The 19,395-nt window shown below is 43.9% G+C and overlaps 1 protein-coding gene and 1 long non-coding RNA gene across 49 annotated transcripts in view; one reads left to right on the top strand and one right to left on the bottom strand.

The window, feature by feature from the left end:
• Positions 1-1,206: 1,206 nt before the first annotated feature.
• Positions 1,207-3,633, bottom strand: LOC101749542. Its single transcript, XR_001463248.4, has 3 exons — positions 3,553-3,633; positions 1,770-1,974; positions 1,207-1,537 (listed from the first exon to the last, which is right to left on the bottom strand). It is a non-coding gene; the product is annotated as an uncharacterized LOC101749542 (long non-coding RNA).
• ATXN2 (ataxin 2) overlaps positions 2,981-19,395 on the top strand; it is a 50,014-nt gene continuing 33,599 nt past the window's right edge. For 47 of the 48 annotated variants that reach the window (XM_040648472.2, XM_040648467.2, XM_040648466.2 and 44 more), the window contains exons 1-6: positions 2,981-3,259; positions 9,669-9,705; positions 11,096-11,155; positions 11,863-11,934; positions 12,169-12,319; positions 19,270-19,394. In XM_040648472.2, coding sequence (XP_040504406.1) covers positions 3,111-3,259; positions 9,669-9,705; positions 11,096-11,155; positions 11,863-11,934; positions 12,169-12,319; positions 19,270-19,394 — 594 coding nt within the window. In that variant the 5' untranslated portion in view covers positions 2,981-3,110. Of the gene's footprint in view, positions 3,260-3,610; positions 8,965-9,668; positions 9,706-11,095; positions 11,156-11,862; positions 11,935-12,168; positions 12,320-19,269; position 19,395 lie in introns of those variants that run through there. The other variant, XM_040648444.2, reaches the window with a different exon arrangement.

Genomic DNA, 19,395 nt, shown 5'->3' with positions numbered 1-19,395 from the left:
GCACCTGATTTGTTTTCCAAGCGCTTGGAGATTCCCATGCCTATAAGTGCTGTTGGCAAAGCGTTTGCCTCTAAGAACAGGTTTTGTGGTAATGGATAAATAAAATAAGTCTTCAGGGAAAAGAAAACGTGTAGAAATACTCAGTGCTGTGCTGCTCTAACGGCTGATTTTGCATAAAATAAATGTCAAGCACTCATGCTGGCCATCCATCCGTAGGCACACACGTTTCACCGCACTGAACCTCGGGAAGCACGCGGTGCCTTGGAGCGGTTCTGTCAAGGAAACATTGCATCATGCAGCACTTCCGGGGAAGCAATGATGTTATCAGGCTCATTAATCTTCGTGTGCAAACACAGCTTGCACATGCAGGCACAAAACTGAATGAAAATAGCGGTCTTGAAGAAGACCAGCTCAAACCTGGAATGTGAACGGAAGGGTGACATAGGATGTGATTCTCTATTAGAAATAGTTGCTTTTGTTTCTTGGCTATAGAGCGTATAATTCTGAATCTTGATTTTTTTTCTACAGCTAGAGCACTGCATCAGAACAAAAAAAAAAAAAAAAGGGAAAAATCAATAGAGACAAATCATAAAATAATAAAAATGGAGTAGTGGGAATTGCTGGCTATCAAAGGGCTGTGTGCAGGGAGAAGCCAACACCAAGGGAAAGGGCACTGTGTGCAGTGACAGCAGTGTGACCCCCGTGCACTGCAGGTGGGGCAGCTCACAGCAGAAAGCTGCAGAGTGGCGCCAGCACTGGCACGGCACCATCAGCCTCCAAAGGATGCAGCCCCTGACACAGTCTTGGTGGGTGAAATGGAGTCCCTTCAACCTGGTCACTGCTGTGCTTGCTTCTGAGTGATGATGCTCGACAAGCAAAAATGGGAGGGCACAATGGAAGCCAGAGCTTAGCAAAACAAAGAATACATTGAAGGAGAGAACAAGTCAAACAGCAACTGCGCTTGAGTCATTGCTGCAGATACCAACACGAGAGTCTTATTCGTGTAATCACTCTCAAAGGACATAATGTTACCCCAAAATCTAAGTTAGTGTGTTCACATCATGTCTTAGAAACCATCTCTGACCACAGAACTTGCTTGTACCAATCACATCCATGGACACCGGGGACTTTGTCTGCCCACAGGACCCTGCAGCGTGGCCGCACAGCTCTGTAAGAGTTCTTAACCTTCAACACACACACAGGGACTGATTGTTGCACGGTGTAATGTGCCTAGCTGAAAAAGCATAGTAATTACTTCCTTTCCATTGAAAAAACAAACAAACAAAACCAAAACAACCTTAAGGGACGTGGATTTGTTAGAGCCTACTATCAGACTTCCTCGCGCTTTCTGGGAAATTTGCTTTATCAAGTGAAAAAAAAGGATGAAACACACTGCAGAACACGGAGCCCCTTCTACCTGTAGCTCAGTTGTGTTCATTCCAAGCTATGTTTGTGACCTTCATCTTCCCCACCTGCTGCACCTCTGCTGCTGTGGTGGCAATTTGAGGCCCTCTGTTTGTGCTCCATGGGGATCTACCTAACGACACAGAAGAAGTTTGCTGAAATGCAGTTTTGCATGCTACTGGATTTCATACCTACATATAATTTAATGTTATAATTAAATATAACATATGCATCACATATACTATATTCTTTTTTCTAAAGGTTGTTTCTTCACTTGTTTAAGGTAGGGTAGTGATCCTGTTACGTGCAGTGAAAGAGACGTCTGCCTTCACAGTAGTTCTACAAGTGTTGCTGGCCACCCTCACCTCTTCTCACACTGCTGTCTCCTGCAGAACTCCTCAATGTCCTCTCCCATTATCGAGCCTGGACAATAGCAAAACGTTTTGCACATTCACCAAAGCTCCCTAAAGCTGCCGGCTCACTTTTCGACAAATATTTTCAGTGGAGTAATGCTTTGTGCTGGCATCTGTCATTTAGCTCATAAGGTGTTAACCACAGGGTTATCCGGGCCTGGAAGGTGAAGCAAAACAAGGAGTTTAACAGTCAAAAGCACAGGGATGATGCTAATTGAAGAAAGCTGTTAAATATTGTTATCTTTTTACCACCGTGCTGCCACCCACAGCTTTTAGCCGCATGGGAGAACTGTTGCTGTGCAAGCAAGGTGTACAAACACTGCCCGCCCAGCAGGATATCTCCTTCTCACTGCATCCGAATCCTGCGGGACTTCCAGAGCATCCCTATGAATAGATTAAAGTCTGAGCATTTTGAGTAACCATGGCTATAAATCAATTTTGCTCTTGGTTTTCAGGTTACAGCTGCTCTTACTAATCCTGCGTGCACACGGGCTTTTAACAGTGATGTATTGGTGCTTGGTGCTGAAAGCACCACTCGAGCAGAGCGAGCACCAGCGGGATGCCAGAGCCGGCTGCCCGCCGCGCTCTGATTTCTGCGTTTCAGATTCACGTCTTCCAAATTTCTCCATTACAACGCCTGCATTTCTGCTTTCAGCGCTTCGCATTTCTGCAGTTTAATCCCCGCACGTGGGATCTCCGCACCTCAGCCGCGGTCCGGCCCTGCGAGGCCCCGCTCCCCCCTCGCCCCCCCTCCAGGCCGCACCGCGCGGGCGGAGCCGTTCCCCTCAGGAGGGCCCTCCCGCGGGCGGCGCTGGGAGCGGAGCGGGGCGGGAGCGGCCCCGCAGAGCGCAGGGCCCGGCGCCGTCCGCCGCCGCCTCACGTGTCCGCCGCTCCCCCGCCTCCGCCCCTTCAACCCCGCCGCAGTACCGCCGTGCTCCTTCCGACTTCCCGTAAAGAGTCCGCGCTTCGCCTCTCTCTCCCCGCGCCGTCCCCCGGGCTCCCCGCTCTCCTCTCCCGCTCGGCGCCCGCCCGGGCCCCGTCGCCGCGCTCCGCCCGCTCTCCCCGCTCGGCCGCTCCTGAGCTCCGCGCTCCCCCCTCCTTCCTTCCCCCCCCCCCCCCCCCCCCCCTTCTCTGCGCGCGGATCCCTCCGCGCCGCGCTCCGCTCCCTCCGCCCCGCACTGTTTGGGAGCAACCGCGGCCGAGAGCGAGAGGGGAGAGAGACAGAGAGAGACACAGAGCAGCGCTCCCGCTCGGCGCTCCCGCAGCGCAGGCCCCGGCCCTCAGCCCTCAGCCATGTCCCTCAAGCAGACGGCGGCCGCCTCGCAGCCCGCCGGCAACAACCGCAAACCCCCCGGCGGCGGTGGAAGTGGAGGAGGAGGAGGAGGAGGAGGAGGCGGCGGCCTGCCGTCAGCATCGGGTGGCGGGAGGCAGAACATGGGCAGGTGGGTTCCCCGGGATCGCCCCCCCGCCCGCCGCCGCCATCCCCCCCCCCCCATCCCGCTTCCCCCTCCCCCCCCCCCCCAATGGGCGGTGGTTGGGAGCGGGGCGGTGCGGGGGGGGCAGCCGGCATGGCGGCGGGCGGGGCGCGGGCGCAAGGCCCCGCGCGCGCGGAGGGGGTTCCGCAGTGCCGCCGGGGCGAGGCCGCGGGTTGCCCTTCAGGGAGGGAGGGGAGGAGGAGGAGGAGGAGGAGGGAGAAAAGGGGAGGGGAGGGCACGGCGGGGCCTCCATTTTGTACCCCGAGGCGGCGGCGGCGGCGCGGTGGAAGCCCCGAGGCCCGGCGGGGCCCTCCCGCCCGGCGCTGAGGAGACGCTGTGGTGCTGAGGCGGCGGCCGCGGGGCTCCCCGCGCGCCCTCCCAGGGGCGCTCCCGCCGCCCCCTCACAGCGCCCCTCAGAGCGCGGCGTCGCGGCCCTGTGCCCCCCCTCACCCCCGGGCTTTATGTTTTATCCCCCATCGCGCTTTTTTAATCACCTATCGCCCCCTCCCCCCCCCATCGCGCTTTTTCTACTGCCGATCACCCCTCCCCGCGCCGCCTCGGGGCGGATCGCGGCCTTTGGGTGCGGGGATCCTCGCACAGAAAACACCATTTTGGGGTCTTGTCTGTTTTTCCCATTTTCTATGCATCCCGGCGATCCGAGCGGGATGAGAGCAGATCTGAAGGTCATGGTCACTCGGAGCAGTCTCATTTGGGGCTGTGTTCCGCTTGCCTTCCCGCTCGCCTTGTATTTTTACCCAGTTTTGTGCGTTTGGCAATAAAAGAGTCCACGGCAGTCTCATTGTTACACGACCCTGAAAACCCAGCAGTACATCATTACCCATCTGTGGGACCAGAGCAGCGTTGGGAGGGTGGGAAACAGCAAAAAGAGCCCAAATAACCCAAAGAAACCCCAATACCAGTAGTGCCCAGCACCCGGTGCCATGATTTCATGGCTCCCGCGCGTGGCATTGCGTTGGCCATGATGTTGGCTGTGCCTCACTGACAGACAGCGGCACCGTGGAGGTTAACGTGAAGGACAACAAAACCTACAGCTTTTTGGAAGATTTTTTTGTTGGAAGGTTCAGTGCTATTGCAAGCGTTGGGCTCCTTAGGTGAAGAGCTGAGAGCTTTGATTCCTTTGTCAAGCTCTAAAATCACGACCGTTGGGTTTCTCCTATCAGCTTCGTTGGATGGATTCCATTTCAGAACTTGGGAAGTTGTAGCGGGGCTGCTGGACGACCAATGTGTTCCCAATCTCTCCTTTTTTAAAAAAAATAATTCTTCAATGTAATTCTGAGTGGTGTTTCAGTAAGATCACAGCACTCGTTTTGATGGGTCCCCATAGGATACCTTCAGAGAACTTTTCCCAATGCTTTCATAGGGAGATACCAAGTCTTTTTTGGACAGCAAGTTTAAAGATGATTCACGTTGCAAATTTTGTCCTGTAAATTAAAAGCGAAGTAGCTTTTCTGTTTGAAAAAAAAAAAAACACATTGATTTTAGCTGGCCTGCATCTTGGTTTCAATTGGAAGTGTTGTGTTGAACATCCCCCATTTTTTGCAAAGCTTTCTTCATAGTGTGTGCTTGCAACTTATTTCTCTGCAGCACTAGCATTCCTAGTTTTATTTTTCTTGTGACATGCAAGAAAAGGTTACATTTCATGGCTAAGTTTTTCATAAAATATGAGTAGACTCAAATCTACTCGAATTTGAGTAGAAAGTTGTTTGATAGTCAACAGTTGTGGGCTCAATTTCTGTGTCCTTATTACTGTAACACTTAATGGAATGAGTAGCTGGTCCTTCCTTATCTGGTAGTGAGAGGAGGGGGTCAACTCTGTGCGTCTCCATGGTCTTTAAATGAAATTTTAATAAGATATCCATCGTAATAGTCTTGTAAAGTATTTTGTAATAGGAAAGGTAAGATCTTGTGTGAAAGATGAGGACATCCCAGTGTTTGCTTTCCATTGCTGTTCCTTCCCCTTTTACCCTGGGGAAGAAAATCACAAAAGAAGTTTTCCTTAAAGGTGTCTAAAAATTAGCAAGAAGGGTTAATGAATGTTTATGAAATGGGTGCTAAATGAAATTCTACGTTTATTTGGTGGCGGCTGTTTGTAGTATGGGACAGGTGGGAAGTAGGGTTGTGGAGGCAAGGGGATGCCAATAGCGTGTTAAGCTGTAACTGCAGAAAATGTAGACCTTGTGTGAACCTGCTCTGCCATGCTCCTCAAGATCTTAACTATTATAAATTGCTGGTTTGTTAGTTCAGTTTTTTCCCCAATACAGCCCTAACAAGGTTAGCAATTCTATGATTAGAAAATGCATCTGTATCAGCTTTCCTTCAGACACTGCAACTATTTTTATCGTTTTCTTTTTCCCATTGGGGTTTTGGCTGAAGGCAAACCACCTCAGACTCTGGTTTTGGAGGATTACATCTCTGGTTACAATTGTGGCAAAAGATCCTTTTTGTTTGGGAACTTTCTTGCCAAAATGGACCTGCCCTATAAGAAATAGTCTGTTGCTGCTTTTATAAATTGCTTTAACCATTAAGAAGTTTAAACTGAAATTATCCCATGTTATGTAGCTTGCTTTTGAGACTTAATGCTTTTCGCCTTCTCTTATTTTCCTTTTTCTTGACAGCCTTTGTTACTAACCTCATGAAAGGGTGAAGGACGGGGTAGAAGGGAGGTGTCCATTCTGTTCTGTAGAAGTAATTGGGAATATTGAGCACCGAGGTGCTCTGAAATAATACAAGGGACTGTTCTGGAGGTTTGTTCATACATCAGTCAGAGGTTTTCTAGTTCATTCTGATGTCTTTGTGTTGGGTTTAGAGCAGCTGTGCTAAACTGCTGAGCAAAATGAATGGGTAACCTGCAGGTCTCTTTCCTTAGAGCAGTTAATGTGTTTCAGAGTGATCCCCCATACCTGCTTTTGAGTAAGTTTTAATGTGTTGGCTGATTCATGGCAACGTACGTGAAGGTTCCTCAGTGCCTACATCCATCAGTGGGCCGTGCCTGCATGCTTGGCTCAGGTGTCCCTATCTGATGGGGTGCTGCAGAACTTGTCCTCTTGTAAGAAGGCAAGAGTTGATGTGATTAATGTCAGCACTGGGAAAAACTACTGAAAGCAGCACTGCAGCACTATTTGCATGGTCTTAATTTGACAGCTTTGGTCCATTTGATTCCTATATAACCAATTGCTATTCTTAAATGAGGTCTGAACTTTGTACTTCTAAATTCTTCCTTAGAAGAAAGCTTTATCAGCTCTCTGTGCTTATTATGAAAGTTCTTCAGAGTATCCTTGAATTGTTTTCAAAGCTGTGGTGATGCAGTCAGTGCTCCAGAAACATCCATTCGCTCTATTAAGTCCAGCGAGCTTTGTAGTTGCATTTCTGCAGCAGACATTAATTGCAGCGTGGCTGCATCTGTTTCTTGTTTCTTGGTCTCAAAGTGAAGATGCTCTTGGAAAGAACTTCACATCCTGGAGTGACTTGCCTTCCTTGCATTAGTTTTCACTTAACTGTAAAAACATAAATGCATGACCTTGTTTTGCTTACACGAATGCTCTACTTGGCGTGTAAACATCAGGAGGGGAGGTGTGGGATGTTGAGGAATAGGATAGCAAATGTTCAGAAAAATAGAAAAAATTTGTAAATTGCTTCTGGGTTAAGATGTTTATTGTGCAGCATTTAGGTTGAAGCTCTCGTATAGACTTTCACTCTTAAAGCACAAGCACTAACCTGCAGTGAGTTGGCTACTGAGATTAAGTACTTGGTCGAGTTACTTCGTTTGGTGCAGCAGTTTCTGACTGTGTGACTTTCCTACCCTGCAGCACTGGAATGGGGTTGCAAGTTTGATTTGCTGAGTTGCTGTGCCTTCTCCAAGGCCGACATTCAACCACATCTCTGCAATACAAAATGTATCTTTAATTCACCATGTGGATGTAGGTAGCACTGCAGGATTGCTGGTCACCCTTCTCATTTCTCCCGCTCCTGTTTTGCATTGTGATGAACTGCTTCTGGCAAAGACCATCTGCCTTCTGCTTTTGTAAAGGTCCTAGCTTATTTTTCATATAGTTCATTAAAGATGTGTCAAAGGGTGGTCTGAGCTTGAGTCTTCACCTGTTGGGATACGGACCTCAAATCAATGATCTTGGTTTTAGCAGAATTTGCATATGGTTTTGAGTGAACATTGGCTGATTTGTTTAAAATGGTGATGAATGTCTTGCTTGAGGAGACTGTTGAACAGTTGTAGCTAGAAGAAGAGGTTAGGCCTGTAAAGAGGTATGCCTGGTTGGAGCAGGGCTAGAAGCTCCACATTTGTCCTTTCTCTTGCTCTGATGCAGAAGCTGCAGCCTTTTGCTGGTGTGGATGCGCACGGTCAGATGGCTTCTCGGAGGTGTGTGATGGGAATGGTAATTGGGGAAGTGTAGGAGTTGGAAAATCCAGGATGCTTCAGGTTGAATGCTTAAACAGAATGCTCTGAACTTGCTGACCGGTCCAGGAACCCAGTTAGTTAAATTGTAAGGATGCGTGTCGCTAGCAGTGGGAGTGCAGCAAAGGCACCACAGTCTCGCTTCTGGCCCTTTCTGTAACCAATGCAGAAAGGGATGTCTTCTGAATTCTTGAGACCAACAGAGGGAACTGATGGAATTGTTCGGACTTCCTCCATCTTCTCTGCAAGGCAGTTTTGTTGTGACATTGGATTGTGATAAGAGGAGGAATCAGAGCTGAATCTGACCCTTTTATTGGGGCATTTTGCATCTGGTGGAATGGCATCCTGAAAGAAGAGAGTTGTTCATCTGAAAATGTTGCTAAAACTCTGTTGCAGGCTCCAGCACTGCGTTGCAGGCAGCCATTTGACAAATGGCAGCCTTACTCAATGGTAAGACTTGCTAGTCGCCAGGGCGAGCCAAAAATTGTGACTCTTGTCTTCTGGAAAACCAAGGCTTATAGGTAATTAAATAAGGGCTATTTGCTTTAGAAATTTTTTTGTGTGTATGAGATTAGAACTCTGCAAATATCTTGAAAATGCCAGCCTGGCATCTGAAGTTTCCATTTATTACCAATCAGCAAATGTCATCGGTGAGAGCAGTGCTGTACAGGACAGCACATCGGGCTCAGAAACTCAGGTGAAAGGTCAGTGGATCTTCATTTTTTCCTTGCTAAGGACTTTCCTGCTCCTCTGATGGACTTGCTGATTTCTGCAGAATTTGTGCTCGTGAGAAGACCCTTTAATTCCTTGACCAGCTCAATGAGTCCTGCTCACAAGGGCATGGTTTGGAGCACAGCTGCCTTCAACCGCAGCACAGTGTTTTCAGAAGCAATTGAACACATTTGATGTTTAGGGTTCAGGATTGTTTTGTCTGTTTTGAAACATGAACGTGGTTCTTTGGGTCTCTAATCAAATGGATGTGCATCTGTAAGATGAGTCAGTTTCAAAAGTTGATTTTTTCTTAAATAAAATTGAAGACTTCATTTTGCCTTACTCTCATTGGGTGCACTCTTTAAGTCATCATAGTGATACAAATCTCACTCATCACGAGAAGGATTTGAAAGTGGGGATTCCTATTGTGATGCAAACCTCAGTCACTACGAAGAAGTAGTTGGAACTAGAGCTGCTGCTTATACAGAGGGAGCTTGGACATGAGGACACGAAGCACACCAGCCAGGCTGAGGTTTTATTGCAGCTGCAGGGATGTTGTTGGCACTTCTAGGGCTGAGTTGAAGGACACAGATTGTTACATCTCAGTTTGCAGAGCATTAAGAGTCTACGAGTTAATTTAAAGGCATTTTGAAGTGTTGCGTTGTTAAGTGTTCACTGGTTTGCGTGTGGTTCCTCGTCTTCAGGGGCTGCGTGTGGCTGGTGCTCTCATATAAGCTCATAAGCTCCAAGTAGGGACTGAGAACTGGGCCTTGTGGGCAGTTGGTTGGGTGACCCTCAATCAGAAAGATGGTGGCAATGTGGAGAGCCCAGGCCTACAGAAGTGGCTGTGAGGGACTGAGCCTGGAAGGGAAGTGCAGTGAAGCAGTTTGGGTTCTGTGTGCCAATAGGGTTTGGAATTTCCTTTAGCTACAGGATTCTGCTTGAGAGAGAATATTTTTGGATTTTTGTAATGACACAGCATTAGTGTTTTCTTTGTTTTGCTATTTATCCTAGGTAACGTTTTTACCCATTTACTGGTCTTGCTTGTAGGTCAGTAATTTGAAGGATAGGTGCTATAGGCTCTGTAACTGCTAAGTTTGGCTGTGGGGAAGAGCTAGTTTTCTTTGCTCTCATTCTCAGCATAAAATTAAGTTGGGTTTTTGAATTCTTATTTGTTAAGAAATTGATCCTTTTCAACATTTCCTAACTGTATCTTTTGCCTGTGTTTTCTTTCAGAGGTCGCAGCAGTGGCAAAGGACCGCCTCAGCCCACAGTGAGTACTTTTTCCTTATTGTTTCCTCTTTAGATACAAGGAAACAGCTTCTCTGGTGACCTTTCTTAGCAATGTGAAAAATGGCTCATTGTGGAATACTCTCAATTTTTTTTTTTCCCTTTGATACCTCAATGAGTATTTTAAACTGAGATATGCTTTTTCTAAGTGTAGAAAATCTTGCATTCATTTAAGTCTGTGATTCTATGATCTAAGTCTCCTGGGAGAACGGGGAGAGAAGGAACTCTTAAACATTTGAAACGTGCCAATAAAAATCTTTCTTGTGATTATAGTTGCAAATACATGGATAAAATTTAACTTGGGAACAGATTCAAAAGCGTTGCTTCTCTGGAAACTCCCTGTACTGACTTCTTTAAACAGAGGACTGAACACAGGGAGACAACACTTTGTTAAATAGAAGTAGCAATTGTGTTCAGCTTTACTACAAAATAGCTAACCTAATGTTATTGTAGCTAAGCCACTGTTACCTGCGTGTGTAACTTTAGTTATTGTCAAGGTTAATACACTGTTACACTATAGATGTGACTTGGTTTGTAGAATATTTTATGGGAAGGTAAAGATATGGGTCTTGACTTAAAAAACGGATCTTTGAACTGCACTGATCAAATATTTGCTAATTTGTTAGTGGCCTGTTCCTCAAGGATGACTAATTCTAGGGAATGGGGCAGGAGTAAGAAGTGCTGAAAGAACTACAGTTTACCTCTATAAGTGTATATTAAAGATAGTGAGTCTCTTCAGTAAAAATAAAGAGGCTTTGAGGGAGAGCAGTGAAAAAGGTGATGTACGAGTAGGAAGTGTTAGGCTTTCTGTGTTCCTTACTGAGTGTTGAGCACAGGGGCATCCTTAAACATATTGGCTTCCGTGTTCTGGAGCTGCAATTAATGGCTTTTGACTAGTTTTATAATAGGCTTTGTAGCCCTTTAGCAGTTCGCAACCTGATGACTTCATCTCCTGTTGGTGCATGTCATCAAGTCTGTTTGCTGCAAAGATGTAGTTCAGGGAACATTTCTCCTCCAACAGCTGAGGTACCTTGTCCCTGTTTCCAGGGAGGGCTGCTAGCAGGACTTCTTAGTTATGAGACTTGGTATGTGAGTTTTACCCATCTGTTAAGGGGATTGACATTGGGTTGAGGCACACTGTAAGGTTTCTCATGTTTTTAAGGGTGCTCCAATATTTAATTAATCAGGGAAAAGGTAAGAGTCCTCTGCTGTCACTTAAATTCAGCGTATACTGACCAAGTGAGGTTTTTTGACCAGAGCCTTTCTAGCAGCTAGTATGTACTGCTGAGAGCTGACTTTGTTTTTGTAGCATTGCCTTTCTGAATTATGTGTTTCCCATAAAAATGACAACTTTGTTTTTTTTTTTCTTCCAGATTTCTTTTGATGGCATCTATGCAAACATGAGAATGGTTCACATACTTACATCAGTTGTTGTAAGTCTTCATATTTGCAAGGCGTGTTAACAGTTTCTATAGTGACAGAGAATTGTTAAATATTACACTAATTGTCATATAATGGAGTGAATATTAAAGTTCAACAGTGGGCATCTTGTTCCAAGATTGAAACTTAAACAGTCATAGTAATAGCTATTGTGTATTTTTGGCTTGGAAAACTGCAAATTATATTTGGGGTGGCAGATTTCTTACACTCACTGGTCGTATTTTGAATTTTCTGTCTCCAGAGAGATTATGAATAAGTAATGAATTTATATACAGGGAGCAGAAACCCTTCTTCCCTCAAATTGTTAAGGGCACATGACAAAATTTGGTGACACAGACTGTCCCACAGCAGCTAGAATCTGGGATAAAACTTAACCTTACCTGTACCCATGCATACGCACGGGTTTGTTTTTGCACAAAGACTTGTTTGCATGCATGCGTAGCTGATCAGAAGTCTTATGTGTACTGAAAATACTTGCATGAGTAAAAAGTCTGGGACTTACCCAAATGTTTGTATCTGCAGCACACAGAGACATATTTGTAAATGGGCAAATGTTGAAAAAGTAGATTTGACTGAAAACTAAGCTTTTTAGCTTAGTTTTTACCCGTTGTGCTTCTGTAAATGTATGTTTTTGAGAAAATCACTCGTGTCATTTGTCAGGCTGACAGAGTGCTACACTTGGATTTTTCTTGCATTCTAGGGATCCAAATGTGAAGTACAGGTGAAAAATGGTGGTATATATGAAGGAGTTTTTAAAACCTACAGTCCTAAGGTAATTTTTTTTTCCTTTTTGACTCTTCCCTCTCTTGAAAGGTACAAATACTGTATAATTGATGCTTCATTAAATTGGAATGTTGATTATCAATTGTTCTGAGCCATCCATGTCTAGGTTTACACGTGCAGATTCATTTTTGCAAACTTCTGTAAATGTGTGCTTTTTCCAAGTATGTGAGTTACCAGTAGTCTATGGTGTGTTCAATTAGGATATTCTTTTTATCTCTACTAGTGTGATTTAGTGCTTGATGCTGCTCATCGGAAAACTGCAGAATCCAGTTTGGGGCCAAAACGCGAAGACATACTAGAAAGTATTTTATTCAAGTCTTCAGATTTTGTTATGGTGCATTTTAAGGATATGGATACCAATTACGCAAGAAGAGGTATATATATTTTTTAAGATTCTTAAAGTTATCTGTATCTTAAGATCATAAGTCAAGATTTCAAAAGTTTTTTTTTAATGCTTTTTATCTCTTTCAATGCCAAGAAGTGAAGCTGCATATTTGTAGATTTTCAGGTTGGTCAGCAATTGTCACTGGGAGCCAAGTGTTCATTGTTACACACATGCTTTATTCCCAGGTAGCAGCGACTTAAAGGTGTGTGGATTCATGGAAATTTAGAGAGATTTTCACTCTTTTCACCTTGTGTTTCTACATGTGTATGTTCTTGCCTGATTTAAGGCTGAAGGATAAGATGCTTGTTTCAAGGAATTTGCTTTTCCTCGAAGAAGATAGCATAACAGTAGCATTGAAATGCAGATACGTTCCAGGTTCTGGATAGGATTTTGATTTTGAATTACACGAAAGCTGTTTTATGACGGATCTGCTATGAACATCGCTTTAATGGAAATGCAAACTGGATTCTCCATTGCCCTATCTTTCTAGATTTCTAGTGAACAGATGGAATGAAAAATCTACTATTACTAAAAATAATTACTGAATGTAAGTTTTCTAGAAGAAAACGACCACTTTAGGTTGAACAGTCACTCAGTTTGCATTATAAGGTGGAATGTATTTGCGTCTAAATCTTTTAAGTAGCTGCAGAGGAGAGCTGAAATAAAACTGTACAGACAGAGTGAGATAAACTGGAAGGCTGCAGAACTTGATAACTCGCAGTGGGTAAATTAATCTGCTTTCCATTTTGTCTCAACAACTTATTATCGTGAAACCACACTTGAAAGCACAAGTCAGTCTCTGATCACACCTGCACATCAGAGCAATGAAAGGCTTTCTGCTTCTCGGGAAGTTAAGTTAGCAAAGATTCAAAAGAAAGAGTGTGTATGAACACGCATGCAGGAGGAGCTGTGGGCGTTTTGTTCTTACAAAGAAACCCATGTCTTCGTGGTAGGGTCAGATAAGTCTGTGTGATCCACAGTAAAAACTGAATTTGAACTTCTAGGTGAGGGGACTGTGCTACGTTTGCACTGGGAGTTGTTACCATCTGGTGCCCAGCTCCATTTGGTCGTGTTGCGCTTCATGTAAAACAAAGACTATTAGCTTCTACAGACCCACAAAGAAGTATTTTAAAATTGCTTAACCGTCAATGTCTTTTGGCTGCTTCAGACAAGATAATATACTGTTTGGAGATGCTTCATTGGAAAGAAAGCTTGCTGTCACTTAAAAATGTAATCAAACAAAAGGGCACTCCACAGGCACTTGGTTGCCACAGGAGAGGTTTGCTAGAGTAGAGTTTATTGGGAGGGGGTGTATGTGTTTAGTTTCTCCCCCCTGTGCTTAGACAAATGCAAGACTTCTGAGGAGCCCTTGAAGTAAACTTACTTTCTGCAGAAGATACTATGCTGTGTCTGGGGTTGTGTGAATTTTTATTCTGGCATTTGCTTTTGTGTTGAGCTGGGGGGACTTTGGCCAAATGGTGCTCCGTAGATGTTGAGTATTGATCTTCTGAGTTACCCTCAGACTTGAACAGCAGAGGTGTTTGCTTCATTGACTCTGCCTTTGTCAAAGGTCAGAAATAGGAAAGCTGACTGGAAGAGGAATAGTAAAAAGCAGTAGGTAGAAAGAAGGAGAACGAGATGGATTCTTCTTTCAGGAGTGGAAAATACAGTTATCTCTGAAAGAACCATCCGAAGTAGTCTGCCAAGCACCTTTCATTGCTATCTGACTTGTGCAGCTTTGGAGCAACGAGCTGATAATTAATCCTGCAGCAGCATCGGTAGTGTGAGTACAGGGAAGGTAATGGCAGTATAAGCTTGAGGTAGGTGAAACCACTCTGTTTGGAAGCAACAACCTTAAATTTGTCTATGCCAAACATGACACTGCACATTAAGTTGGATCAGTGGAGAAAGCATGGTGCCTACCTACACTGTGGAAATTGGAAGTGTTGAGGGGAAAAAATAAATAGTAGGACTGTGTAGATAAGAACTTTCTGACAGCGTATGCTTCAAGAGCCCTTATTTGCAACTTTGTCAGTCTATCTAGACCTTTGTGCTCAAGTAGATTCCTGTCAGGCTTCAAAAGGAATCAAAAAGAATCATCTGAGGGTCACTCAATGGAGTCAGGGCTTTCTGCAGTACCAGCAGATCTGCTAGTTAGATTATTAGGCCTGCACAAATGAAATAGAAGGGCACACTTCTACTGAATAAGCTTCTAGCAGCATTTCCTGTAGTCCTAAACACTGATCAGGCAGCTCTGCTGGTTTGCATATGATTCAAATTTGAGTAAGGCTTGAGTTGTCTTCTTGGCTCCTCTTTAAAGACAAGAGCATTCAAGATCATAACTACTGTTAAAGTAATAGGCTTCTACAATGTTTTTATTGTTTTTTTGGCACATTCGCTACACTCTGAGAAAAGTAATACAAATCCAATAAAAAAAGGCAAGAGAGAACTGGCTATTTAAGTTTTTCCTTGAATTAGCACTAAAAGGGGCATTCTTCCAGAGAAAGTGTTGGAAGGGGAATAGCAGTAGGCATATTGTGAACAAAGGAAGGAAATGTTCGCCCTGCCGAACTAGTGGTAACTGGTTTTAATGTTTTAAATCAGTAGTAAGTAGTTTCAACAGTAAACTCTTAGTTGTTTTGTAACATTTAAGCTGAAACATCAATTTTCTTTGAGCCATGAGAACTTGATCAAAGTTTGCAGTGTGCAATACAAACACCTTTGGCACCTAATGCACATTGGCTTAATGGCTTTTGAACTGCACTTAAATGCATATTTGTGCTCTTCCCCATTAGCACAGAACATGTTTGAGAAAACAAGCTTTTTAAATGCCAAATTTAATCAAACCTGGACACTTAATTGCTCCATTCTGGCAATCCTTTCTCTAAGTCATCTAATAGCACACACTTGAGGAATTTGCCCAAGCTGAGGTTTTTCTTAGAATGTGTATACTTGATTTGCTTCTGCTTCGTGTGAATTTCTGTTGTGTAAAGTTGTCCTTGGGATTTTTTTTTCCCAGTTAGCAGTCTTTGAGACAAGAAGTGAGGCCTTAACAGAAAACTTCTTTGCTCAAGAGAATTCATGCAAAGCAGGTCCAGAGGCAGTGGGAGCTAGCGGAAGGCTACATAGAGCTCACTTCTTTATGGCCAGCTCTCATTTGATCATTTATTTAAGTTTTACCCATATACAAAATGAACTGGATAAGAATTTGGCCGTGTCAAGGTGTCACGTGTAGTGCTCCTTCAACAGCTCAGAGATACGAGGCCCCAGCTAAGGGGAGTGTGAGCGTGCAGTCGATATCTTGCGTGCAAACCCTCTGCCAGTTGGCACCCAGAGCAGCAGTTTGCTTCAGCTTCTACTTTCTTAATAATCTTAAGAGCAGTATCTTTGTTTTGGAAACAATGATTTGAAGAATTTGTGTGTTCTCAGTTGTGCTACTCATCGGTTTTGTTCATGCCTTGTTTGTCTTGCCTTGTTTTTAATCTTGGTGTCCCTCTGTGTCTTTCTGACTGTTTGTTCCAGGAAAATAGTGAGCTGTGCCTTGAAGTACCGTTCTGCTACATTCACACTGCTCATGAGACTGTACTGTGTGACTAGAAGTCTGCCTCTGTAGCTTGAATTCTTCCTAACTGGTTATTTTGAGTTGTAAAGGTTAGGCTGATGTTGTAGTCTCGCTTGTATCCTAAAATGGAAGAGAGATGAAGAGCAGAGGGGCTTCCTGTGCCCTGTGGTACACTGGATTCTACTGGGAAACTTAGCATTGCTTGTACAAATCTTTCTCAGGCCTGTAACACTCATTAGGTGGTACAGTTCTTGTGTTGCCTTGTCCCACCAGTTCATCTGTACCACCATTTTTGACAGTGCTCTGCTGATGGCTTTTATGTGGCTTTTTAAATAGGAAAATTAGTGGGTTAAGTATGAGTCTTATTAAGCTACTATTTTATTTGCAGTATCCAGAATGCCAAAATGTTTTGTGTGGAGTTTTTTTTCTGAAGTTATTTAATAGAAATTAGTTAACACCCTTTGAGAATACAGACATTACCTCCATCGAGTGCTGCCCTCAGTCTTCACATCCATGTCTTCTCATCTTGTTGGAGGAAGTTCCCCTCCCCCCAGTGAAGCAGCGTGGAAGCAAACGTCACAGAAGTGACACAACAGCCTCCAACTTAAATGTGGTGTAAAATGTCTGATCTGGGAGGATCAGGCGTGAAGCAGTGACTGAGTGGCATTAGGCACAGAAGCAGCACTGGCTGGTCTAGATTATGGCTGTGTTGGCTACGGGGTGTCGATAAGGTGACTGTACAGCTTCCAGATACAAGTGCTTTACTTTTGCTTTCCAGCTGAGTGTGCTCTCGTTACTCCTTCACCATGGATTTAGATAGCACTTTATTATTAAGTAGTTCCCGTTTACATTTAAACATCTGCTCTTGTAATGTATCTTAAAAGCTGTTTGCATGAAGGGAAACTGAGATGTTTTCTGTCAGATTGATACACTTTACAAATCTGAAGGCTGTCCGGAGGGATTTTAGTGAAGCAAAACAGAGAAATATACTGGGATTGTGAATAGGGGGAATATTGCTGAAGTTTTAATACGGAAATCATCTTTGCAAGGTGGGACATGTGTAATCAGCTTGAGTGTGTCTGGGAGAGGGCCTGAAAGAGTGTAGCTGTGCCTGAACTCAGCCTTATAATGTGAAAAAATCCACCTGTATTTATATCTGATGTCTTCCATTTTTTTCTCTCTCCATATCTGTTTGTAGTTCCTTCAGAACCAGGTAACATTTTTTGGCAGTCACTCTGTCTCTGCATCTTGCCTTTCATAACACTTCTGTTACCATAATATGTAATGGAAGCTTAATATCTTTGCTGGCGCATTTATGGCACTGTAAAACATGCATGTGTAACTTCACAGAATCATTTGGAACACCTTGCAGTCAGTCAGTGACTTCTGTTCCCACCCTTGATTGTTACCTGTTCTGAACAGCTGGAGATGCAACCACTGAAAAGTTGCATCAGCACTACTAGTTAGCACAACAGTACCGTGACTGCTTCAGAACAGTGTACAAATAACCCCAGAATGTGCCTGCTGGAGGCATCAGATGTAGTGAGAGGCTGAAATGATCTCACTTGGAAGTGTTAACCTTCAGCTGTGGAGGAATTATCGCAGCTCTGTTGGTGAACTGTGCCCTGAGGTCTCACCAGGTGGTTGATGCAGGTTTTTGCAGTTTCACACGAGCCCTAACAGTGGTTTCCCTCATTAGGGTTGCCTTCCTTCATTTGGCTTTCTTTTCCTCGTTTTACTGATTCTTTTGTATTTGAAATGAATGTTTAGCTAATAAACATCTTTCTTTCCATACATCTTCTATAACGTTTTATTTCACATATGCTTATTAACAATGCTGAAATGCTGAATCGCTTCCCCGTCGTTTCTTTGGTCTCTTTGTATGAGTTGAGCGTTTCATGAGACAGCCTGTCCTGTACCATACAGAGCTAAGCACAGCTCTGATAGAAGGGCAATATATGGGGACAGATCATGGCAATATATGGGCAGAACTTGATTGTGAAATGGGCAAAACAGGGATAATAGGCTGTGCTGACAGTCTCTTAAGAAAAATCTTCAGCGATTGTTTAAACTCTGTAACGTTGGTGGCCAACAAATCACTTCAGATGTTGTTAATTCTTTTCATGATGGCTTTCAAGTTCATTTCTCCTCATAGAATTTCAGATCTTGCCAGAAGTTAATTTAAGCCATACTCTTCCTATCTAGCACTGCCTGGTGGTTTGACCTCATCTTTTTTAAAGACCTGAAGTGTTGGCTTCTTAGTTTTCTTTAGAATTATAATGAGAAATTCTAGGCTGAAGGCACTCCGAAAAGCTTATTTTATTTTTAAAAATTCCTTCTGTTTAAGAAATCTAAGAATTTGCAGACAGCTCTAAGATTTGGTTGCTTACAAAATAGAAAAGCTTGGCTTCCTTGATGAATGGCTTTGTACTTTTCTTTCCCCCTTTTACAGTACTTCAATATTCTAGTATTATTTCTTCAGCCATTTTCTTAGTCTGACTTGAATGAAACGTGAGCAAGTAAAAATAAAAGCTTGTGATCTTTATCTTTTATATAATTTTTTACAATTTATATTAAAAAATTGCATACCCTTAGCACACTTGGCTAATCAATGGCATATTTATTTTCATATGTTGCTGAGAAAAAGAGTGTCTCTGAATCTTGCTGTGTGATGTGGGTAAGCTGCTACTTGGAAAAGGCCTGCAGGAAACAGAACTTCTCTGTTCAGTCCCATTGAATGAGTACCCCAAGCTAATGGGTAATTGAGTTATACTGCAAAGGGAGTGCAAATGTATGCATGCGTGCATGCTGGTGTGGTGAGTTGTGGAAACAGAAGGAACTCAGGTATTTGAGGGGGAGTTTGTACTCTGCTCATTCAAGGAAAGGGATTTGGTGCATTCATGCTTTTTTATTTTTATTTTTTTCCCTATTTGCATAATTTGTTAGTATGTGTAGGCTCCCTGGACAACAAACATACTTACAAATCTTGGCTTTTCTGTAGGAATGGCACTCCCCAGGTAGTCCTGTTCTTAGCAGAAGCCATACATGTAGTTTGTGTAAAACTTTTGGAAGTAATTGCAAATAATGACTGCTATTCTTTGATACCTTGTCTCATACTTGAGGTTGCAAAAAAATCCTCCCTGTGAATAGATTTATTTGAAGTTAGTCTGTGCTTCCTGGGTTTTCCTGGGTTTTTCTATCAGCAGACAGCTCTCTGATGTAGTCCCAGGGACCACAGCAGCTACAAGAGGTGAATGACGTTAATGTGTCAGCAATTCAGTTGTGTTTGGTTGTTCCTCAAATAAACTGGTGTGCCCAGTGTCTTCCTGTGCCTAATCAAACTGATTTCACCTCCATCCCTTCCCACTCCCTTCTAGATGCTTTTACTGATTCAGCCATCAGTGCTAAAGTAAATGGTGAGCACAAAGAAAAGGATCTTGAGCCGTGGGATGGAGGAGAGACCAGCGCTACTGAGGAGCTTGAGGCACTGGAGACAGATGTTG

The sequence above is a fragment of the Gallus gallus genome, chromosome 15, assembly GCF_016699485.2.
Source record: "Gallus gallus isolate bGalGal1 chromosome 15, bGalGal1.mat.broiler.GRCg7b, whole genome shotgun sequence".
In the NCBI taxonomy this organism is placed as follows: domain Eukaryota; kingdom Metazoa; phylum Chordata; class Aves; order Galliformes; family Phasianidae; genus Gallus; species Gallus gallus.
Note: the sequence above shows the minus strand (reverse complement) of the source record. Positions and strands in the feature narration are given on the sequence as shown.